The sequence below is a fragment of the Guillardia theta genome, assembly GCF_000315625.1.
Source record: "Guillardia theta CCMP2712 unplaced genomic scaffold GUITHscaffold_34, whole genome shotgun sequence".
Classification (NCBI taxonomy): domain Eukaryota; class Cryptophyceae; order Pyrenomonadales; family Geminigeraceae; genus Guillardia; species Guillardia theta.
This window is the reverse complement of record NW_005434640.1, coordinates 380,261-402,527: the sequence shown is the minus strand read 5'-3', so window position 1 is coordinate 402,527 and position 22,267 is coordinate 380,261. Positions and strand designations below refer to the sequence as shown.

The following is a 22,267-nucleotide window of genomic DNA, read 5'->3' as shown; positions in this document are numbered from 1 at the left end:
TCAGAGGACGAAACCAGTAAATTGTTGCAGTCACCGAGCTTGAGGAGGTTGAGATTCTGAGATAAAGCTTCCCCCTGCCCTTTATCATCCTCCTCCTCCTCCTCCTCCTCCTCCTCCTCCTCCTCCTCCTTCTCCTCCTCCTCCTCCTCCTCCTCCTCCTCCTCCTCCTCCTCCTCCTCCTCCTCCTCCTCCTCCTCCTCCTCCTCCTCCTACCTGACATCTGCCTCCATCCTCACCATCGCCACCAACATCGCCAGCCACCACCCAGACCGCCATCTCATGTCGCCCTTGAGCCCCTCATACAGCCCGACATCTCATCACCCACATACCCAACAAGGAGCACTCCGGATGTTTGCAAGGGGTCTGCCTGGAAAGGGGGTACTATTAGGTGAAATCAGGGGTACGTGGGGTAGTCAGCAGCCATTTGTAGGGGTTATTATATGGCCTCGTTGTTTCAGCATCTACCACAAGGGGGTCATTTAAAATATGAACATACCGGTACTTAAAAATGGAGGTGGGTAGGGGTACAATGACATGAGTGGGGTGGGGTGGGGTACCGTGAGGCTTGTCGGGATGTCGCAAGGATGTGGAGGGAGGACTTGAGGAGGCGGCTCATGGAGGAGGAGGAGGAGGAGGAGGGAGGAGATGGGTACGATCCTCGAGATGGCGGAGGAAGAGGAGGAGCGATGGAGCAGGAGAATGGTTACCTCGACGTCTTTGAAGACTCTGTGGACCTCTCTTTCACTGAGGAGGAAGCACAGAGATTCATCGACGACTACGATGATGGGGGATACCTGAACGCTCTTGACTTCTCGAGTGGCGGATTGGAGGACAGGTACAGGCTGACGGGGAATGGACGGAGGATAACGCGTACAGACCTGGCGGAACTCTCGAGGATGAGGAAAGTTGAGATACTGCGGGTTATGGGCGGTGTTCAGGGCATCGCTGCGAGCATTGAAACCACGTTGAAGGAGGAGGACAGGAACCTGAAAGATTTCATGGAGGACGAGCGGAACGGCTACACAAACCTGTCCTGGCTGAAGAGCGAGAAGGGGCTGCCCCGCCTCTGCGATGGCAAGAGAGCGCTGCTATACGGGGTCAACAAGGTTCGACAGCGCCCGGGGGAGGGATCAGGCTTGTCGAGCTTCTTCCTCTACATGTTTATGGAGGATGCGATGGTAGTGCTGGTGGCAAGCTCGATCATCTGCTTCGCTCTTGGGGTGCTCGAGTGCAGGTTCGTCTACATCGACCCGGCAGTCGGCGACCTCTACGACCTGAAGTGCCCAGCTCGGCCTCTGTGGACGCTCGGCATCCCGATCTACATGCCAGGGCCGTACAAGATAGAGCTGTCTGCTCGTCTTAGCAAGGCCAAGGGCTCTGCGCAGCAGTGCTACGCGTGGAGCGAGGGGGTCAACGTCCTCCTCGGCTGTGCAGCCATGGCGTTTCTCAAGGCAGCTTACGAGTGCTGGCGCCAGGAGAGCTTGTGCTCCATGCTGGACTGGAGCAGGCGCGATGTAGAGACGACGGTGATCAAGAAGGAGAAGCACGTGCGGATCAAGCACCAAGACCTCCTCGTGGGCGACATCGTCTGTGTACATGCGGGCGACATCGTGCCGGCCGACGGCATTCTGATCGATTCGTCCAGCTTGTTGGTGGACGAGAGCCACTTGAAGTTCGACGGGAGCCACAGGAGGTCGCAGGAGACTCAGGAGGGGAAGAGCGTCTCCAAGTGCCCGATCAAGTCGCCCTTCCTTGCAGCTGGGAGCGCGGTGATCGGGGGGCACGGACGCTTCCTCGTGACGGCAGTGGGGACCTTCTCCTGCTGGGAGAGCCTGGTGGGGCAAGGGCTGGGGAGGCAGCTGGCCGGGGACTCGATTCTTAGGCTGCGGCTCGAGGGCCTTGCGAGCAGGATGGCGCGGGTGGGGGGAGTGGTTGCAGTCGTGATCTTTTTCCTGAGGGGAGCATACTTCCTTATCATGCTTGCTTCTCCCTCTTGCTTCGATGGGCCGGTGGAGAACTGTGCTCTAGGGTACCCGGGGCTGAACAACTCGACGCAGTGCAAGGAGGAGGGGCTGGACTGGGAGCCGCACATCCTACACTTCTCCTCCACAGAGCTGAGGCTGCTAGTGGAGGCGGTGATGGCATCGGCAGCCATCGTCGTCCTCCTGGCTCCCCACGGCCTCAACGCCATCTTCTCTGCCCTCCTGGCCTCTTCGATCAGGCAGTCGAGGAAGGAGAGGATCCTGATCCGCAGCATGAAGTCGCTCGAGGTGATGGGGAGTATCACCAGCATCTGCATCGACAAGAACGGGCTGCTGACCTCGGGCCCCAAGACGCTCGTTATGGCTCATATCTGCGGGCTGGGGTATCGAGAGTCTAGACTGCACCAGAGGCTGTCGCTCGCCTCTCGTTCTCAGGCTTCCTCGGAGGGTCCTGGGGTGGTAGAACAAGGGAACACGGATGGGTCCTGCGTCCTCGAACAGGCGGCAGCTCCTCTTGACTCTCTTCTCCCTAAGGGACAACATCCTGGGCAGGCACAGCTGAGCAGCGAGTCGGAAATTGTGCCAGACGTTCAAGAAGCTGGCGGATGTGGGACAGGAGGCGAGTCAGGAAGAGGAGCAGAAGCAGCAGCGGGAGTAGAGGCTGGTGGTGGTGCTGCTGCTGCCGGTGCCGGTGCAGGGGCCCCTTCTAGTGCCACCCGCTACCTGAACGGAAGATGCTGGCTCTCGGAGCACCTGGACGACTTCGCATCCCAGCTGCTCTGCGAGGGTTTTGTGCTCAACACGAGAGTCTCTCCCCTCAGGGGTTCACGAGCCGAGTCGCTGTCCAAAGTCCAGTGGAGCACCAGCTCCTCGGCAGGGTCAGTTGATACGGGCGTTCAGCTCGCGCTCGAGCAACTTGGCTGCGACTGCAATGCCGTCCGCAAGGAGTGCAGGAGGAGAGTCGTGCGCGTGTGGCCTTTCAGCTCGTTTTCCAAGAGAGCATGCGTCCTCTTGAGAGGAGAAGAGGAGGGGGCAGGACGGTTCTATGCTTCTGGAGCAGCAGAGATTGTGCTGGACTGCTGTAGATTCTACCTCCTGCCGGACGGAAGCAGGGAGGTACTGAAGGAAGAGCAGAGGTCAGCGCTGAAGAACGTCATGCTGTCCCTGCACAGCGCGTCGATCAACAGCATCGCACTTGCATACCGGGACGTCCCCTCTCCTGAAGCCTTCTCTGTCAAGCCCATCGTGCGGGAGGAGGAGGAGGAAGATGAGCTGGATCTGGAGGAGGAGGAGGAGGAGGACGACGACGACGACCGGGTGATAGACCTTGACTCATGGCTTATCGGACTCGACGAGCACAGCTGCTTGCTCTCGTCCGACTTGACCTTCGTTGGCCTACTCGGGCTGCGCAGTCAGATGCGGTCAGGCATCGAGGAGGCGGTGAGGAGCTGCGAGGAGGCAGGCGTCAAGGTCCGCGTCTTCACGGGGGAGCAGGTGGATGGCGGGAAGCTTGCGGCGGAGACGTGCTCCCTGCTGCAGGACGGCAGCATCGTGACGGCTGCAGAGTGGAGGAGGCTGTCGGATCAGGAGCGAGCGGCGATCGCTCCATCGGTGCGCGTCATGACAGGAGCGAGCTCGGAGGAGAAGGCGGAGCTTGTGAGGTGCCTGCAGGAGCGCGGGGAGGTGGTGGGAGCCTCGTGCCAGCACCTTGAAGACCTGAGGGTGCGGGAGCAGGCGGACGTGACGATCGCGATGAGGCATCAGGGGGACGAGGTGGTGAGACAGGAGGCGGACCTGATCAGCCTCAACGATAGCCTGAGCTCCGTCGCCTCCGTCCTCTACAGGGGAAGGAGGTTCCACCAGAACCTGCATGCCTACCTCGAGTACCGCACCAACTTCAACATCGTCGCCCCATTCGCCTGCTTCCTGGCAGCTCTCGGTGGGGTCGAGATCTTCCTCCCCGAGCAGATGCTCTGGATGAAGGTGGTTGTCGACGTGCTTTCCCTCCTCTGCGTCGCATCCGTCGATCGCCTCCCTTACCACTTTCGCTCCCACGAGGCCCCGCGGTCTCCCTACCGCAGGAACGTCTCGCTACTCTCGGGGAAGTGTAAGGGGAGGCTGCTGGTGCAGGCGGGCAGCCAGTGCCTCCTCCTCTCCCTCCTCTCCTTCACAGGAGCCTCCTGGATCACCGACTGCACAGCAGATGAGCAGGGCAGCCGAGCATGCGTCCCTCTCATGCCCAACGGGCAGGGCAAGTCACAGAGCGGTAACTACCTCTTCTCCCTCATCTTCAACGCCTTCATGCTCCTCCAGCTTGGGACGCTGCTGGGGACGGTGCTCAGCTATCACACGGGGGACCTGAAGCAGGTGTCGCTCAAGCGCTTGCTAGGCTCCGGCCTCGTCCTCCTCCTCCTCCAGATCTCCTGCGTTCAGCTGGGGATACCTCCCTGCCGGACGGTACCGCTGGACGCCACGGGCTGGACTATCTGCTTCATCCTCTTTCTCTTCGCCCTCTCCCTCAGCCTCCTCCTCAAGTGGATCGCGCAGCTGCTGGAGGGGAAGGAGCACAAGGAGGAGCACGGCGCCAAGAGGTTCCCTGTCGAGATGCACGAAGAGCTCTGAAGGGAGTCAGAGGGAGGATGAAGGCGGGGGGATGAGCGCTGGGAGGGGGAGGGATGGTTCCTTGGTCAGGTGGGAGGCGAACAGATGGCAAGAGGATCTTTGCTGAAACAGAAAGGGGAGGAGAGGGCCCAGGGAAAGGAGGGCTGCGCGGGGTGAGAAGAGCGAGGGAGGGTGGGAGGGGACAGGATATTGAGACTAAGAGAATCAAAGAGAGGAAGAGGTTTTCCTTCGAATCAATGAATGTCAAGGTCATCTATATCGCCGCCAGTTTGGGTTTTGTCGCCGCTTGTCCTCCTCGCGCTCCTCCTCCTCCCCCCGACGAGCCTTGTCCCCCTTGGCCAGCTGCCGGAACGACCACAGCAGCATGTTCCTCTCCTCCTCCGTCGATCCTTCCAAGAGGATCCTTACCCTGTCCTCGATCAGCGTCAGCAGCGGCTCTTTGCCCTCGAAGTTCATGGCCGCAAGCGCCCAAGTGCTCATGAGCAGCTGCGACTTGTCAAGGCAGGGGACAAGGGAGAAGAGCCGACGCTCGATGACGTCGAGCATGTCCTGCTCTCCCCTCCTCTCCATCACCGACTGCTTGCAGGAGACCCCAGACTTCACAGCGCTCCACAGGAAGGGAACGATCCCCTCCTCCGCCAGCACACCTTCTGGCCTCAAGTCGGCAGGCAGCTCAGCTTTCACCTCCCCTTGCCCCTGCTCCAGCAGATTCATCCCGAGGGAGCAGGAGGCGTCGACCAGGTGCACGAGGACCTCGTTCAGGGTGAAGTCTTCGACGTCCCCGTCCTCGTAGAGGATGGTATACCACCGGTCTAGCTTCACCACGCGCCCCCCGTACACCCCGTACCTCCTGAAGTGCTTCCGGACTCTCGCTCCTATCAAGTCTCTTCCTCTCAAGTCGCTCGTCTGCCTCGAGGACGACGGGAGATGGGATAGCGAACCCTTCCTCCCTCCCTCCTCCTTCACCGCGCTCGGGCGGTCTGGAGCTGCTGTCCGTCGCCTCCTACTCGGTCTTCCTTCCTCCATGCTCACAGCGTGACTTGACTGCTTCAGATCCAACAGACGAGCCATCGCACGACTGCGAATCGAGTTGAGAGGAGGAGAGCAACATTCCTGCATGAGGACAGCCAGTCACTCCTTGTCCTCCGGATACTCACTCTACTACCTCCCCGCTTCCCACCTCTGTCGGCCTCGTGGTGGTTGCAGGACTGCTCGCAACAAGCTGCCGCATGACAGCAGGTCTGTCCTCAGGCTCGCTGCCCTTCCTCTCTGCATCTTCACGAGTGTCAACGAGGGCAGGGGAGCGCTTTGCAGGGGTCATCAGCTCTTCATCTGATGCCTTGCGGCGAACCCTGGTTGGACCCTCGCTCGAGGGGATCTGCGAGTCTTGGTTCTCAGCTAGGAGAGTTCTGTCTCCCGGACTTGACGGCGACAAGGATGGTGACTGCGACTCCAGGAGCGTCGCATGCACAGTCGCCATGCGCGTATGCTGCCGGCCTGAAATGCGTCAGAAACGGGTCAGTGAGGGGATGAAGCGAGGAGTGTCATGACCGTCACTGCCAAAGGATGGATCCATCAGGTTGACGAGCAAGGCGACGTTTGCCTTGTGGATGGACTTCACAGCTCTCCTCCTTCCTCCCTCTGCCTTCCTCGGCTTGCTGTTGGTCTTGCTCAGCTTCGCCGCCCTCGCCTTCCTTTCGAGCCATTGAGTGAACAGAGGGGATCCGTCCCGACAGATGGTCTCCGCATCGGGATGCTTGATCATCCGTACTCGCCCACTTGAGATGCTGATCCACTCGTCCCATCGGCTCGACCACCCAGCGAACCGCACCTTCACCTGCTCAACGAACCAAGGTCAAGTCAGGAAATCCTCTCCAGGAGCATCATCGACCGCAGCAGGCGAGACCCCTTACCTCCCTCGTCGTCAGGTTCACAGCCTTGATGCATGCTCGATACCAGTTCTTCTCAAAGTCTTGGGCTTCGATCTCCTTCCCCACCACACAGTGCTCCTGAGGCAGCCACCCCGGCTCGCCTCCTGCCAGGCCCTCCGATCCGCCTGCAGCGACGAGGAGGGTGAGGAAGAAAGCATGACTTTGCCCTGCCAGAGGAGCTCGAGCTTACCTGCGATAGGAATCCTTGCTGTCCTTCCCTCGTCTCCTCCCCTTGCGTCCTTGCTGAACCTCTCAGCTGCCTCGAATAGCGCCGCAGCCGCAGCCATGGCGACTGAGGGCCAATTAAAAAAACGTTTGTATGGATTTATATAAATATTTTAGAACGTCGATTTGTACACTTTGGTACTTGCTCGGTGACGATTTGACGGTACTAAGTTATTAGATATCTCCTAGCATTATTAGAAATCCTATTCCAAGTATTAAATTCTATAATAGTTTTAGATAAATATGTAAGTTCGCCTCGGGGACTTTGAGAAGGCAGCAATCTACATCAGTACCCGACATTCGCTGTCCATCCAGCTGCTGTCCATCGTCATGAATGTGGCTCATGGGTATGTGCGGGGATGTGGAATTTCGAGGCCTCACCAAACATGGCAGTGTTGGCAGTGCGAATCATTCTGGTAGCAATGATGATCGGTGAGCATGGAAGCTAGAACATAATGTATACTTGCTAGAACATGTTGTATACTTGCTAGAGCATGTTGTTTACGTACTCTAACATGTTGTATATTTGCTAGAACATGTTGTATACTTGCTAGAACATGTTGTATACTTGCTAGAACATCTTGCATGATTCTGGCTGTCCTCCCATGTTGAGATCCTTAGTGTGATGTCCGGAGATGAAGCAGGCTCGTTGAATAGAGAGCAGTGTCCTTGTTCTCACCTTGCTATCTCAGGAGCCGCAGAGACATTCTGCCTACCGGCGCTTACAAGGACCAATGCTAATGGAGTCCTGGGGCTTCGGGGAGGGTTCGACGACAGGCTGGAGAATGTGCAACGAGTACGGCAGATGCGGGATGACGTGCTCAAAAAGCTGGTAGAGGACAATCTTGTAGGAAAGGCAGGTCGCAGCGACAAGGTACAGGCCTCTGTGGGGGAGGCTGTAGGAGAAGAAAGTATCGATGTTGAGCCAATTACTCGGCTCGGCTTCTTGGGGACTGGGACCATTGCTAAGGCGGTCGTGGAGGGCTTGTGCTCCTTCTCCCTGGCCCCCAAGAGAATCTACCTGAGCCCTCGCAACGCCAACACCTCCTCGCTCCTAGCGGCCAAGTACCCCGAGATGGTGGAGGTGAGTGGCAGCAACCAGCAGGTGGTCGACTCATGCGACGTCCTCTGCGTGTGCGTCACCCCTCAGGTCTACAAGCAAGTGCTGGGCGAGCTCAAGTTCAGAGAGGATCTCAAGATCGTCTCCTTCATCTCCACCGCTAGGATCGACGACATCCTGCCCCTGGTCGCGCCATGCACGCGGGTGGTCAGAGCTATCCCGATGCCTCCGATCGCGCAGGGGCAAGGGCCGCTCCCGATGTATCCCAGGGATGAGAAGCTGGAGAAACTGTTCGACGAGATCAGCACGGTGATCAACCTGGACAGAGAGGAAGACTTCTTCTCCTTCATGTCCGTCTCCTCGCTGATGGCGCCCTTCTACTACATGCAGCACACCATCTCCGAGTGGATGACGTCGACTGGGGTGCCGCAGGAGAAGGCGAACAAGTTCGTAGGGGAGTTGCTGTTTGCCCTGGCGCATGACTCGAAGTACGAGACGGACTTCAAGGCCCTCACGGACAGGAGCCAAACTCCCGGTGGCATCAATGAGCAGTCCCTGAGGCAGCTGCGGGAGAAAGAGTTCTTCTCCTCGCTGCAGGACCAACTTCAAGTCATCCAGGACAGGGTCGCGAACAAGTCGGAGAAGAAGCAGCAGTAGAGCCACAAGAGCCTGACGGTTGCGAGGAGTTTGACAGGAGGGAACAGCCTTTGACGTCGGGAATCACGCGAGGGTCGAGATCACCTCGTGCCCGGCCGGTAGTTTGCGAGTCGGAGGGTCAGACGGCGAGCTGAGAAAGAAAGATGTAGCCTGCTGGACTGAACCTCCTCCGTGAGCACCTGTTGTCGGGGACCAGCAGCTCTCCGAGACGTTTCACCAGGAGTCCAGTGCTGCTGCCGGATTTTCGTAGCTCAACAGAGGGAAGGACGAGGAGCAGGCGAGGCAAGGTAGACTACATGTAATTACAACCCAGCTGGTTACATCAAGTTGGTGTCGTCAGAAGGACACATCGGATGTCGTCGAGGGCAAGTTGGTGAAGTTGCCCGTGCTGTTGACAAGAGAAGCTGAAAAGCTGGCAAGGAGACGGCTCCCTCCGTCGCTCTGGGCCCTCCTGGTCTGCAGGGCGAGGGATTTCTTGCGAGGAGGAGGCAGGTTCTGCTTCATCCACTTGTGCAGACTCGTCTCGTAGCCAATCTCCTCCATGGCCTCGTACGCTGGCATCGACCTCAACCCGGCAGCGATCTCATGCAGAGTCTCACGGAACATCCTCACGTCCACCAAGTTGCTGTGAGCGGAGCTGCACGCCATCCTGACGCTCTCCCTGCCAACCTCATTGAGCTCCCACCCCAGCTCCCTCAGCCGGTCCGCCAGGGCCGAGACGGTGACGTCCTCCTCCTCTACCCAATGGCATCCCTCCTGGATCTTCTTCTCGAACCTCGACAGGTCCTTGAGGAGAATGACCTGCAGCACTTCCTCCTCCTGATCGACGAGCATGTCGCTCCCCTGCCCCGTCTGCGGTTGACCCAGCGCAGTGCAGAACGCGCGTAGGAGAGCTGCTGGCGAGCACCCCCTGACAGGGTCAGCTCCTACTCCCTCCAGGAAGAGCTCCCAGTCGTGATCATTCGGGAGGACGTCGTTGGAGGTGAAGAGTTGGTACACGGCATCGGAAGGGACCTCTCTCTTGTTCTTGAAGCACTCTTCCTGCAGTCCCGCCAGGATCGCCTTCCACCGCCTGACCGCCTGCTCAACCAAGGATATCCGGAGTGCTCGTTTGAACGGCTCAACTTTGAGCGGGGAGAACTGTCCCTTCCTCCTCACCGAGGGACTCAGAGACGCTTCCCTCCTTAACGACGTGGACACAATCGGTACCGTGCGAAGCCTCTGCCCGGAAGTGTTTCTTGGAATCGTCCGGCTCGCCCCCATCGTCGAGTGCGACGACATGCTGGTCTTGGGCCGGACGAGGAAGTCCTGTACGTTCTCCATGTACTTGAGCTCTTCAATCAGCCCCTTGCAGTACTGCAGTACGATGTCGCTGGGCTTCGAGGTCAGAAACCTCACGATCTGGGTGCCGAAGTTTTGTCTGCGCAGCAGAAGCTTGCAGGCGTGCAGACTTGACATGGTCAGGATCATCTGGAACGCGAGCTCGAGCACCTCAAGCTGATCGTTGAGTGACTGAGACGGGTCCTCGCTCCATGCTCTCGTGTACTCCACCAGGTTTTCCACGAGCCCCATCCGGAACAGAAGGATTTTGTTCTCCTCATTGCTCAGAAAGTTGTTGATGGCTTGAAAGAGATGTATCGTACGGAAGGTGATACCTGAGAACGGCCGCTGGGCAAGAGAGTAGCTCAGCAACCTGAGGCTTGTCGCCAGGGTGTTCTTCTCAACCTTGAAGCCCTTCCTATCCTGCAAGGGCAGGAGGTTCAGGGTAGCGCAAGCCTGGATGAATTCGAAGATGGCTCTCTGATCGCTGCTTCCTCCTTCGAGATTCATCACCAGCACCGCCTCCTCCAGAAACCTTGTCCTCTGCAGTGTTGAGCGGGCGCAACGGAACCGTGAGAGGGCGTTGACGGAGGACAGGGCGCGGAACCGGACGAGGAAGGAGGGGGAAGAGCAGAACCTCTTGATCACCTCTAGAAAGCTCTGATTCTTCTCGATCACCTCAGCTGTGCTCTCATACGCGCAAAGGTTATTGAACAGCCGGGCGATTTCCACCTGCGCTGCCATGGGCGAACTCACCGCGGCCTTGATGATGCCCGCAATCCCGTGAGTGTCGGACAAGATGTGCAGGCTGACCTTCTCGTTGTACAGCGCGAGTTGGCTCAGGCACTTGTACACCTGCGTCTTCTGCTCCTGATCGCAGATCTTTGCAAACCTGAAGATTCCGTCGAGGACCGCAGGTGTCTTGGCTACCTGCCTGCGGGCAGCCCTCGCCCTGTCGTTGTCCCCCTCCACTAGCGATATGAGCACGTTGATCGCAGAGAATGTCTCGTTCCTCCCGCTCCCATACGTGAGCTGGTGCAGAGTCTGGTTGAGGTAAGACCCTGGGGAATCGACTCTAGTGATCATGGGGGTGAGGTCCTGGAAGCTTGTAGCTGGGGGGTCAACATCCTCGAAAGATGCAGAGATAGAGATGTAGGGGATGGGCTGACGAAAATTTCGTTCGGGGATGAAGCGAATGCCATCACGCTCCAAGTTTCGTTGCCAGCACTCTCTCAAGAAGACATCTTCGCTCGCATGATGGGCAGCTTGCCGGGCAGACGCGGCCGAGAGCTCCTTGCGTGAAGGAATCTTGGTGACTTTCAACTTCTTCATGTCTGACGACTCGGCTCTCCGCACACGCAGCGATCTCTGGCAGAGCTCTTCTTAGCAAGATCGTTGGAGCTGTCGACTTTCGACTGGTTTTCACTCGTTCTCTTAAGTTTGAACGAACATCCCGGCCTACCTTGCAGTGTTTCCAACAACAGCACAACAAACTAAACTTGATCGCAAGTCGTTACTTGTGTTCACCATCATATTCATGTACATGTTCTTATGTTCATGTTCACATGTTCATGTTCTCTGCCTCTAAACCCATCCTTATCCGATCAATTTCGAGGGGTACTCTGTGTGTCTTTGGTGGTGGGGGTGATATGATCATGATTATTAGGGGTACTTTAAGCAGGAATTTGCTGGGTGTATCGATGTGTAGTCATCTACATCGATTCGGTTTGGGGGTAGGGGTCAATTCCGCAGGGTAGGGGTCAGACTTCGGGTTATCAGAAGGGTAGCAGGGGTAGGAGGGGGATGATGTTGTAATGGACGGCATGGGTAATGGCGGATAGGGAGGAGGGCGATGGAAGATGCGAAGGCGACGATGCAGCGAGCAGAGAGGGACAGTGGTTCGTCTCTTCTCCATCCCTCTCCCCTTCCTCCTCCTCCTCGTCTCCCTCCTCTCTTCTGAGCTTTACTGCCGCACAGCGCTTGCCGTCGATCCCTCGGCCGGCGATCGCGGTTGGTTTGTCGATTGCTCAGGAGGATCCGATCACGAAGCATGCGGATGGCAGGAAGCTCCATGTGGGACGATCCAGCATGTCCTGGATCGAGTACAGAGCGGCGACCATGTGTACTTAAAGGGGGGGGTATGCAAGGGGAATGGAAACGTAAACCTTGTAGCTCCGAAGGTGCAAGTAGCGATATCAAGCGTGGGGGACAACTCAGTTGAGATCGACTGCGAAGGATCGACCAGAGGAATATCATTCATACAAAGCGGAGGATTTGCTATCTCGCTGCGTAGCCTCGCCTTCTCTCGCTGCATCGCGGAGTTTGGCGGTGCTATTTTCTGTGAAAATGCGTCTCCCCATCTCAGCAGAGTTGTGTTCAAGAGGAACAAGGCGACGAGTGGAGGAGGAGCAATCTACTGGAAGCAGAGAGGGCCTGTCCTGGACAACTGCACCTTCATCGACAACGATGCACCATATGGCAAGGACGTGGCAAGTGCGGTAGAACGGTTAGCAGTCGGCAACGAGCGAGTGAACTACGTGTACCACTCAGGGGATGAATTCATCCCTCCTCTCAAGGCGAAGATGTTTGACTTCTACGGGCAAGAGATCGTAAGTGCCAGTGGGTATGTCCTACGCATGCAGATCGTCCATTTTGAACCCGAGGACCCAACGAGGCCGGAGCTGAGGGGTCAGGTAGAAACGCTCGTGGACAGAGGAGAGGCGCTCTGGCGTGGCTTGCAGCTGTTCGCACAGCCAGGATCGGTCGTCAGCATGGCTGCTGTGTACTCGGAGCAGGAGCTGCAGAGCGATCCCATAGTCGTGCACGTCAGGCAGTGCCACTCTGGGGAGGTAGTGGGTCCCGGACCTCGTTGCGTTCAATGTTTGCCAGGGACTTTCTCTCCGACGGTAGGGCATGCATGCGGACTGATCGAAATCCTCTTCCTCTCTCTCAACTCCATCTCCGTGTCTTTCTTCCTCTCCGCACTTCCTGTCTTTTGCTTCCTCGCCATCCCCCCCCCCCCTTCCTATCCCTCCCCTGTCTTCGATTCCACCATTCAGTCAGTTTGATGCAAATTGCAGCCGGAAGTTCCTTGTCAGAAGTGCCCGTTCGGAACTCGCTGCCCTGGTGGAAGCCAGATCATCGCTCTCCAGGGATTTTTCATCACTTCCAAGTTCGCTGCTCTCCCTCCTCGCACCTCCAACTTACTTCGAATTGTGCAGGATTCCGCTTCAGGTGGAGCAGTGCCCGTACCCAAAGTCGTGCCTGGGAGGAGAAAACTCCTACTGTGCCGCCGGCTTCACGGGCGAGCTGTGCAGGGAGTGTCAAGGAGGGCTCAGCAATTGCTTCGGAGACTGTGTCGAGGGACTCTGCTGGCCTCTCAAGTTGATCATAACGATCATGGTGGCAGCAGCAGGAGTTGTAGTCCACTACTTCCTCAAGTGGAGCTCGGAATCCGACGCGCAATTGATGAAAGTTCTGCTGGCAGCGAGGAAGAAGCGGAGAGATTACACGAGCGATGACGACGATGCCGATGATGATCATGATGACGACGACGACGATCCGAACGACGATGACGACTCAGACTCTTCTTGCTCCGGTTATTCTTCCGATGACAAGAAGCATAGCAAGAGATCCAAGGAACTTGACGTGCTGGGAAAGTTCAAGGGCAAGCAGTCGCGCCAGGCGAGAAAGAGCAAGGAGCAGGGGCAGAAAGGACGAGCACCGTCTTTGCATCCTCAGGGAAGTCAACGGCCACTGCTCAAGAAGCATGCAAAGGTGACTCCTGACCACTCGGAGCCCCAGGGTCTGCGGGTGCCGGGGGAAGAGAAGCGCGTATCCTTCGCTGATCAAGTCCAGCTGGATCGGGAGGGCGCGCAGATGGCAGCCCGGGTTCAGAGCGCGGAGAGGTGGGACCAGTATGATCCGGGGTTTGTGATCGAGGAGGGGGAGAGGACCAGCGCGGGCAGATCGCGGACGAAGCAGATCGGAATTGAGATGGCTTCCCTGGGTACGGCTGCTCTCAATGCGCTAGGATTCAACGTGCCGTCTGAGAGTGCGAATGTCTACTCGGCTGTCGAGCAGGAGCAGGAGGAGCAGGACGAGGACGAAGAACATGATGGGGACGAGAGAGTTCGAGAGAGCCCGATTCTATCGTCTGCCAGCTCGGACTCTGAAGATTCTTCGACTGCTGCAGGCGGTCGTAGTGCTGCCTTCAACCTTAGAGCGATGATGGAGATAGCTCAGCAAGATTCAGACTGACTCGGACACCAAGTGTAAATTTCGAGGACCTTCCTCTTCCTCTCTCTCTCTCTCTCCTTGTGTATAACAACGCTATCTGTGCTCGAGGTAGGTCTGATCCAGCATGTTCCAATAAATGAATATCAGTCTTTGCAAGCGCGCAGTCTCTCTCTCCTCCCTCACTCTCCTTCCCACTTCTCCGGGCTCGACCGAACCTGGAGCGTTCAAGTCAGCAAGGGGTCGGCCTAGAAACAGCGGACAGACCCAGCACAGCAAGCAAGGGAGCCCGACGGCAACGCCCAGGAACGCCAGAGCGAAACATTTCTCTGTGAAGGTGAGCTGCAAGAACTGTCAGCCGTTGGATCGCCGTCGGATCCAATCACCGTACCTTGATTTCTGGCTCCTTGTTGTCCGATGGCTGAATAGTGCGAACATCGCGAGCGCCGACATCATCCTCTTCCACGAAGGCGAGCTTCTGGTTGTACGATCTTACAACGCTGCTCTCAGACGAGGTCTGTTGAAACGGGAGCTCCCAACTCGTAGACCTTAAACCCGCAACGCCCACAGACGCTGCTACAACCACGGATCCCAGGGACCTGACCACACGCTCCCTCTTCGAGCGCTGAGATTCCTCTGGCATCCCCTCTACACGCACATGGCTCATCCTTGTGCTGCAGGTCCGAGGGCTGGCAAGCTTCATATGTGGGCGACAGAGAACGAGCATGCTACTTTCTTGGCGGTGGAGGAGGGGGGGATGAGAAACATGGAAGCACTGCACACATGGGAGTGATATCAATGAAGACAACAACATCGTCGTCGTCACGATCTTCATCCTCTTCGTCGTCATCGTCGCCATGGTCGCGCTTGTGCTCCTCGTCCTCGTCCTCGTCGCAGGCCGTAGCGGCGGCTGCATGTTCCAACAGTACCAAAACTTTGAGACTTGCCAAACTTTCACCTCCTGGGAAAAATCTTTGGACAAGGGGTACTTTTTAAAACTGAATAGCTCATAAAGGGGGTGGGGGTGTAGCAAACTTCTGACCGTCCTAGAAATATTTTTCAGCCCCCAATCTTCAAACTTACAAACTTTGATTATTCGTTATGACGGTTACGTCTCTAAGGGTTTCCTCTTTGGGAAGGCAAAACGAGATCCCTTTCCCCCCTATCGCCTCCTCCCCGTCTCCTTGGCCCTCCCTCCCTCCCTCGCATCCTCCTGCTCCTTCCCTGCTCCACTGCACTTGTTGCATCCCTTCTCTCTTTTATCTCCATCACTTCCTTCGTATCCCTCCACTCTCTGTCCACCTTTCGCAGCTCCATTCGTGGTGAATCTTTTATGTATCCTCTCCCTTCTCTCTTCCCCGCTGCTCCGTTTCCTCTTCCCATCCATCAGTTTATCCATTCCGACTACCTGTCTGATTGCCAGCTAGCCTGCCTGCCTGACGGACTGACTGACTGAGTGCCTCTGCTACTTTTTCCTCCCTCCGCCCTCCTGTAACTTATTCCACTGTACGATGCATTTCCGTCCCAGCATGTGTTCAATGTTTGAATGCCATTTCTTCATCCAATACAAGATCACCCATCCTGATAATTAGATGTTGTATGTGAATCCAATGTTCTTCCATCTCTAGTAGTATCTTTTTTGCACCAACATTGCGACAAGAGGCTTCTCCAAGGTCTTTGGACAAAAATTTCACTTACCTGTCGTGGCAGTTCTTGCTTTGTACAGTCGAGCGACCATTGCTGTACAGACCATGACGAAACGAGGGAGAATTCACGAGCAGAACCAAAGGTTGCTCATAGAAGACTGGCGGCAGGTGATGCTTGTCCGGGCACATCAGATGTCCTGACTTCAGGGTAGGTGCGAGGCAACGACAGGCCCCTCAAGAAGTTTGCGGCACAGAAGAAGAAGTCGGAGAAGACCTGGGAGACTAGCAAGGAACAGACGGAGGAACAACCTGTTCCATCCCTCGTATCGTTAGAGGAGCAAACAACGAGCACCAGCCATGAAGATGTACAAAAGTTGCCGCCTGGTCAGCAAGAGGCGATCCCTCCGAGCTTGGACCCTCATCAATGCGAGCTGGCAAAAGATCCACCAGGCACTCCGACTGAAGCCTCTCCAGCTGAGGTTGAGCTGCCTAAGGTAGAAGCCACCATGAAGGCGTCCCCCAAGAACAGGGGACTTGCCATTGTGGATCATGCCTTGCACATTCGTAAGGAGAAGCTGGAGATGGTAGAGGAGACGCGTCCAGGTGAGATGGAAGGAAACGGGGATGATGGTGCATGACCAAGGGGGAGCAGAGGAATCTGTGATGGAGGAAGCTCGGGAGTTCTTGCAGAGTGAAAGGAAAATGACGATCGCCGAGAGAGCCAGGGCCAACACAAGAGAGCTGATGGCCATTCAGAGGTTGCCTCCCCGTCCTCGACGTCCTCCTCCCCATCCTCCTCCTCGTCCTCCTCGTCCTCCTCGTCCTCCTCGTCCTCCTCGTCCTCCTCGTCCTCCTCGTCCTCCTCGTCCTCCTCGTCCTCCTCGACCTCCTCGTCCTCCTCGTCCTCTTCCCCACTCTCCTCGTCGCAGTCCGCATCCTCGTTCTCTGGGTTTCAACCCCGTTGATCCTACTTACCCACATGCCTCCCTTCCTGACTTGCGGACTTCAGAAGAAAGGCTCGGACTATCTCTAAGTCCATGGCGCGCGTTCCTGATCGCTCCTCTCAGATGATTCATCGCAGGTGACCGGCTCTCTAAGGCCGTTCGCCACATCTTGACTTTCCCTCTCGGCAGGCAAATCCTTCCAGCTGAAGATCTGTTGGCCCTAGTCCCAGCCGTGGTCGAGCAGGAGCGGGAGATCCAGCTGCCGCAGGTCAGCCATGACCAGCTGGGAGGTCACGGGGGACTGACATGTCAACTTTTCAACGGCAGTCGTTCAATCGCCTCATCCAGCACTTCGACTGTCTCGACACTTCCCTCTCGTTCGCCAAGTCGAGGCGTCCGGTCAGTAGCTCTCGTTCCCCCCAACCCCCACCCCCCTCCTTCGCTCTTACTTTGCCCCACAGACGGAGGTCTGTACCTTCACCCAGCTTCAGCGGAACGTCCAGGACATCTCAAAACGAGACTTTCCCCTACGAAGCCTCCAGCAGGTGATTGATGCTCGAACTCTCCTGCTCCTCCTCCTCCGCCGCCGCCTGCTGCTGCTGCTGCTCCTTCTGCTGCTGCTGCTGCTGCTGCTGCTGCTGCTGCTGCTGCTGCTGCTGCTGCTCCTTCTGGCTGCTTCTGCTGCTGCTCCTTCTGCTGCTGCTGCTGCTGCTCCTGTCTCCTTCTCCTTGCTGTAACTGACTTCCCCCAAGATCGTCTCCGCATTCCCAGCTGCCTACCGGCTGGGTTGGATCGCCAAGGACGGAAGGTTTCAGTTGACCGTCGACTTCCCAAGCGAAGGACCTGGCTCCTCTCGTCCTTCACCCAGGTTCTCTTTCCTCAGCTCTACCCTGACGCATCTCACCCTGCTGCAGCCTTCTGCTCGAGAGGAAGCGGCAGCTCCGGAAGAAGATGCTGGTGAGGGTGAAGGAGCAGCACGACCTGTTCCTAGAGGGAAAGGGGCTTCAGAAAGTGAAGGAGGAGATGGCGAGGGAGTGGGAGGAGCACGAAGACGAGGACGATCTCGTCTGGCACAAGGACTTCTCAGTGGAGAAGATTCAAGACATCCCTCCCGCCCCTCTTCCTCTCAAGCCCAACGAGGTCGAGGAGATCAAGTTGGAGGAGGGCAAGAACGAGGCGCTCAAGGAGACGCTCTCGAAGTCCTCGGGGGCAGTCCGACAAGCTCTGCTCGCTGTCTTGAACCAGCGCGAGGGGAAGGAGAGTCATGGGGGGACAGGGGAGGAGGCAAAGGAGGCGATGGAGGAGGAGGCGAAGAAGGAGGTTCTCGCTAAGCCCGTCCCCAAGTCTCTTTCTGGACTTTCTCCTGCGCTGATCGAGAAGATTCGCCTCAAGGAGCTGAAGAAGGCGCAGGAGGCCAAGAAGGACGAGGCAAGTCCCCACAAGAGACGCGACGAGGCCTCGCAAGAGGCCCCAGCCCGCAGCGACAAGGCGCCGACGGGTCGAGTCAACACGGCCAATGCGCTGCTCCTAGCAGAGATGGTGCATGCGCACTTCCGGCTGAGGGGGGCGTGCAGGAACGCGATGCCGCTGCGAGAGCTGGCGGTGAAGATGCTGGGGCAGCACAGGGACTCCTCAATGACGAGATTCGAGGTCAGCCTCCCTCCCCTGCTCCCTTGCTCCCTACCTCGCTCCCTCGCTCCCTCGCTCCCCCTCTCCACACGTCCCCTTCATCCCCACTCCCCACGTGCTTCCCACACTCCATGTGACATGCCAGGGCCAGGTGGAAGAGCAGCTGGAGTTCATCGCGCGGGTGGCGCCGTCCTGGTGCAGCATGCGGGAGGACCCGCTGAACAAGGAAAAGATATTCTTGTGGCAGCCCGGCGCCTCCATCACGGTCGTGCGGGCGGCTGTCAAGGAGCACAAGTGACAAGTTGAACTTGTGCTCGACAAGGCTCTTAGTCGCAGACATCCTGTACATGCCACATGATGCGTTCTTAACAAACTTCCCTCCCTGCTCTAGATCGAGTCTCCCAGCTCCAACGCCTTGGTGAACTCCTGCTCGGTGATTGCTAGCGTCTTGGCAGCCTGGAGGTGGATGACCTGGAAGGAAGCTCAGCCCCCCCGTCCACGCTGCCTCCTTCTCCTCTACCTGTCGCTTCAGCACGTCGATGAGCTTCATCTGGCTCTTGAACCCGGAGATGAGCTCCGCCTTCTGCTTTGCCAGCTTCTTCTTCTCAACCACGGCCTGTGAAAGGATCATCCTTGCTGCGGGGAGGGAGGGAGAGGGAGGGAGAGGGAGGGAGAGGGAGGGAGAGGGAGGGAGAGGGAGGGAGAGGGAGGGGGGGGGTGCCTGTAGGAAGGGGAGAAGGGAGTGCAGGATAAGGTTGAAGGGACATCAGAAGTCCTGACGGGATGATGACGCGAGGAGAGGGAGAAAGGAGGGAAGGATGGTGAGAAGCGGGTGAAGGGAGAAAAGTTGTGCCAACCGCGTCAAGCTGCTTCCGGACTTGTTCAGTCACTTCGGAGCTGCTGGTCTTGGTCTCGGCCAAGAGTTTCTTGTATCTCTCAACCTCCTCGAGGGCTCTGTTCAGACGGACGTCCTTGGCTCCCGCTAAGCTATCGTTCTGCTTCTGAGCCCTCTCGATCGTCTCTTTCTCCTTGATGCTTGCGGAGAGCTGCCTCTCCAATGACTCAGCCTGCCGTGTCGTCAAGAGTTCTCAAGGTGCATGGCAACATCGTCACCAGCTTCGTCTTGTCCTGAAGCTCCTGCTTCACCTTCTCCAACTTCACCTATCAAGGCCGTGAGGGGCAGGAGCAGAGAACCAATGTCCACCTTCAAACTCTCGTTGAGCTTGGAGCTCTTGGTCGAAGATTCCTCCAGCTCTTGATTCCGCTTCTCCAGGTACGTCAATCGATCTTGTTGCTCTTGCAGACACTGATTGGCCTCTGAAACCTCCTCCTCCATCACTTTCAGCTTTGCCTTCAAGTACCTAACATCCAACTACTTCAGCCCAACTCCCGATCGCATACGTTACACAAACCTGATCGTTGCTTCTGATCCCATCTGTGGGGTCGCAACATGGCCATCGTCATCGCCTTCTCTCTTGGACGCTTGCTGAGCTCGGCTCCTCCATTGGCTCTCGGCAGCAGCAGCCATCCCACCTCCGGCATCGTAGTCCTCCTCAACTTCAAAATCCTCGTTTCCGAACGCAGCGCCCTCGTCCCGATCCTCGTCCTCATCCTCGTACGCTTGCTCGTCGTAATCGTCGTCCTCCAAGTGCTTCTTCTTCGTCGGTGTGGAGTAATGGGTAGAAGACTTGGCAGGAGAAGAGCCGGCAGAATCGTGTCCCTGGGGGAAAGGTGAACGTCAACCGGATCTGTGTTTCGATGACAATGAGGACAACACAGGACAAAGAGGCCACAGCAAAGGATGACATGGATGGAGTGCTAAGACGGTCATCATACGAGCATTTGAGACTTTACGTCTCTCGTCTGACTCCCCAGCACAGCTCAACTATCGCTGCATGATATGCATAGCTTCACGACCCACCTTGCGACTTCCATGGCTCCTGTTGGCTGCAGGAGAGGAGAGAAGCTTCGCCTCCTGCTGCATCACAACGCTCTGAGCCATCCTCAGTGCTTCTGTTCGCCGCATGTCGGCCTCCTCGCTCCGCTTCCTCAGCATCTCCTCTCGCTCGATCCGCTCCATTCCCGCCATCTTTCGCCCTTTGGACTAGTTGGTGTATCCGGTGATGCCTGTGCTTGAGGGTGTCCGGAGTGCTTTTACAGTTGTTGTTTTTGTTTTTTTTAGAAAAAAGACGCCGTATTGTTTTCAGCGGCCCGCCTCGTAATGCTGACAGTAGATGCCGTTGTTGGCGGGAGAAGCGAAGGGTAGGGAGGAGAGGAGGAGAGGAGGAGAGGGAGGAGGATGAAGAGGAGATCAGGGATGAGATATTGAATGGCAAGGCTGAAAAGAACGATCCACTCGCCAAGAACGAGCGGTTTGCCCGCGGGGGGAACGAACCAGACTGATTTCAGGCTGTTTTGTACTTGATCGAACGGAGAACTCACCAGGCAAGGCTCAGGGAGCGCGTTACAAGTATCTACTTGTCCAACACACATCTCACTGCCTGAGACGTCAAAGATCATGGCAAGTGAGATCGTACAATGGATAGCTGTAGGGGGCAAGAGGAAAGAGGTCAAGGGAAAGAACAGGGCAAGGCACGCCATGAAATTGGTGAACATTCTGAATTTGCCCCATGAGGAGATGCAAGAGTCCTTGCGGAAAGCAGCAGTCACAGATGGCTTCCTCAGTCCTGCATTCAGGAGGAAGATATGGCCTCGCCTGCTGAGAGTCGAGGTGGACGATTCCTGGACTTCGTCGAGTTTGGTGAAGAGGGATCATCGTGAGAAGAAGCAAGTCGAGTTGGACGTAGTTCGCTCGATGCTCTACACGGACATGAGGAAGAGGACGAGGGAGCACAGGCTGGCAGAGCTGTCGACAGTCATCGACACCATCCTGGCAACCAACCCGGACTTGCACTACTACCAGGGGTTCAACGACGTTTGCTCGGTGGCGATCCTGGCGAGTCGGAGGATGCTGATGGTGACTTTGAGTAAGCTGACATGTCGTTCAGGTGATGGGGAGCGACTCCACGGCCTTGCCTGTGGCAGAGCGACTGGCTAAGTATCATTTCCGCGAGGCCATGAACAAGAGCATGTTTGCGGTACAGCAAGCCCTTCATCTACTCATGAATATCATTAAGAGGCGAGCAAGCTCGATCAACGACGAGTCAGACTTGTTCTGACGATGATGTGCAGACGGGACCGCAAGCTCTACGAGTGCCTCAGCGAGTGCGAAGTCGACCCGATCTTCGCTCTCAGCTGGATCCTGACCTGGTTCGCACATGACCTCAAGTCCTTGGACAAGGTGGGAGCTATCACTATCACGCATGGTGGTGGTAGTGATGAGGAGGAGGAAGAGGAGGGAAGGAGGACGAGGACGAGGAGGATGTTGATGATGATGGTCATGATGATGATGACGATCGTGCAGATAGAGCGACTGTACGACTTCTTCTTGGCCAGCCATCCCCTCATGTCTCTGTGAGTATCCATCTCCACCCCAGCTGCTGCCCTAACGTCCCTGATCAGATATTTCTCTGCCTCCTTGCTGTGCTGGCAAAGACAGCAGCTCCTACCGAGCAAGGGTATCGGATGGGGGAGGATGCGATGATTGGCTGAGGATCTTGTCAGGCGATTATTCTATGATTCATTCTGTCATGCAAACGCTGCCCAGCGATCTTCCCTTGGAGCAGCTGATCCATGACGCGCACAGGTGCAGGCTGAGGCTGCTCCCTCCCTGCCTTGCCCTCCCCTCGCTCCCTCCATCTCATCCCCTCTCGTCCCCTCTCTCCTTCTCCCGCTGTCTCTCTGTCTGTCTTCTGACTTTCTGTCTGTCTGTACATGTTGCCGCTGAACGTCCAATGTTGTAGGATGTTTCAAACCATACCTCCCGATTCCGTCTTGGCTGGGGCCAGTTTGGAGTGCCAGGTTGCTCCCTCCCTCCCTCTCTCCCTCCTCTTCTCCCTCTCCCTCTCCCTCTCCCTCTCCCTCTCCCTCTCCCTCTCCCTCTCCCTCTCCCTCT

At 57.0% G+C, this 22,267-nt stretch overlaps 11 protein-coding genes across 11 annotated transcripts in view; 6 read left to right on the top strand and 5 right to left on the bottom strand.

Moving 5' to 3' along the window:
- The window catches only part of GUITHDRAFT_138861 (hypothetical protein), a gene marked incomplete at both ends in the record, with an annotated part of 5,463 nt that extends 5,182 nt beyond the window's left edge, over positions 1-281 (bottom strand). Inside the window, one exon of the mRNA XM_005832568.1 lies at positions 237-281. Coding sequence (XP_005832625.1) covers positions 237-281 — 45 coding nt within the window. The remainder of the gene's footprint in view (positions 1-236) is intronic.
- Positions 282-2,135: 1,854 nt separating this feature from the next.
- GUITHDRAFT_49502 (hypothetical protein) lies at positions 2,136-2,342 on the top strand (the record flags this gene model as incomplete). Its single annotated transcript, XM_005832567.1, has 1 exon — positions 2,136-2,342. A coding segment is annotated over one exon (207 nt), but the record flags the coding sequence as incomplete, so codon positions are not given.
- A 963-nt stretch (positions 2,343-3,305) lies between these two features.
- On the top strand, positions 3,306-4,163 carry GUITHDRAFT_40848 (hypothetical protein; the record flags this gene model as incomplete). Its single annotated transcript, XM_005832566.1, has 1 exon — positions 3,306-4,163. A coding segment is annotated over one exon (858 nt), but the record flags the coding sequence as incomplete, so codon positions are not given.
- A 690-nt stretch (positions 4,164-4,853) lies between these two features.
- On the bottom strand, positions 4,854-6,822 carry GUITHDRAFT_108520 (hypothetical protein; the record flags this gene model as incomplete). The annotated part of the gene is made up of 5 exons (XM_005832565.1): positions 4,854-5,682; positions 5,762-6,101; positions 6,156-6,441; positions 6,518-6,660; positions 6,726-6,822. 5 exons carry the CDS (start codon positions 6,820-6,822, stop codon positions 4,854-4,856), a joined length of 1,695 nt encoding a protein of 564 aa, XP_005832622.1.
- A 272-nt stretch (positions 6,823-7,094) lies between these two features.
- Positions 7,095-8,477, top strand: GUITHDRAFT_108519 (pyrroline-5-carboxylate reductase; the record flags this gene model as incomplete). The annotated part of the gene is made up of 3 exons (XM_005832656.1): positions 7,095-7,107; positions 7,154-7,192; positions 7,453-8,477. The coding sequence occupies 3 exons, from the start codon at positions 7,095-7,097 to the stop codon at positions 8,475-8,477; spliced, it is 1,077 nt and encodes a 358-aa protein (XP_005832713.1).
- A 282-nt stretch (positions 8,478-8,759) lies between these two features.
- Positions 8,760-11,371, bottom strand: GUITHDRAFT_163219 (hypothetical protein). The gene has a single exon (XM_005832564.1). It carries the CDS (start codon positions 11,127-11,129, stop codon positions 8,814-8,816), a length of 2,316 nt encoding a protein of 771 aa, XP_005832621.1. The 5' UTR covers positions 11,130-11,371; the 3' UTR covers positions 8,760-8,813.
- Positions 11,372-11,649: 278 nt separating this feature from the next.
- Positions 11,650-14,057, top strand: GUITHDRAFT_138857 (hypothetical protein; the record flags this gene model as incomplete). The annotated part of the gene is made up of 5 exons (XM_005832563.1): positions 11,650-11,695; positions 11,775-12,646; positions 12,878-12,969; positions 13,019-13,271; positions 13,416-14,057. The coding sequence occupies 5 exons, from the start codon at positions 11,650-11,652 to the stop codon at positions 14,055-14,057; spliced, it is 1,905 nt and encodes a 634-aa protein (XP_005832620.1).
- A 158-nt stretch (positions 14,058-14,215) lies between these two features.
- On the bottom strand, positions 14,216-14,736 carry GUITHDRAFT_108516 (hypothetical protein; the record flags this gene model as incomplete). Its single annotated transcript, XM_005832562.1, has 3 exons — positions 14,216-14,251; positions 14,301-14,375; positions 14,425-14,736. The coding sequence occupies 3 exons, from the start codon at positions 14,734-14,736 to the stop codon at positions 14,216-14,218; spliced, it is 423 nt and encodes a 140-aa protein (XP_005832619.1).
- A 1,048-nt stretch (positions 14,737-15,784) lies between these two features.
- Positions 15,785-18,550, top strand: GUITHDRAFT_108515 (hypothetical protein; the record flags this gene model as incomplete). Its single annotated transcript, XM_005832561.1, has 10 exons — positions 15,785-15,847; positions 15,892-16,282; positions 16,323-16,437; positions 16,689-16,760; positions 16,813-16,891; positions 16,951-17,022; positions 17,085-17,168; positions 17,376-17,491; positions 17,538-18,273; positions 18,398-18,550. The coding sequence occupies 10 exons, from the start codon at positions 15,785-15,787 to the stop codon at positions 18,548-18,550; spliced, it is 1,881 nt and encodes a 626-aa protein (XP_005832618.1).
- Positions 18,551-18,639: 89 nt separating this feature from the next.
- On the bottom strand, positions 18,640-20,341 carry GUITHDRAFT_108514 (hypothetical protein; the record flags this gene model as incomplete). Its single annotated transcript, XM_005832560.1, has 7 exons — positions 18,640-18,723; positions 18,773-18,868; positions 19,110-19,319; positions 19,366-19,413; positions 19,457-19,613; positions 19,665-19,972; positions 20,174-20,341. The coding sequence occupies 7 exons, from the start codon at positions 20,339-20,341 to the stop codon at positions 18,640-18,642; spliced, it is 1,071 nt and encodes a 356-aa protein (XP_005832617.1).
- Positions 20,342-20,890: 549 nt separating this feature from the next.
- On the top strand, positions 20,891-21,730 carry GUITHDRAFT_71204 (hypothetical protein; the record flags this gene model as incomplete). The annotated part of the gene is made up of 4 exons (XM_005832559.1): positions 20,891-21,239; positions 21,298-21,343; positions 21,397-21,553; positions 21,677-21,730. The coding sequence occupies 4 exons, from the start codon at positions 20,891-20,893 to the stop codon at positions 21,728-21,730; spliced, it is 606 nt and encodes a 201-aa protein (XP_005832616.1).
- Positions 21,731-22,267: the final 537 nt, after the last annotated feature.

Coding starts and splice junctions, on each gene's coding strand:
- GUITHDRAFT_163219 (XM_005832564.1), bottom strand. CDS start 11,129: ATGAAGAAGTTGAAAGTCACCAAGATTCCTTCACGCAAGGAGCTCTCG.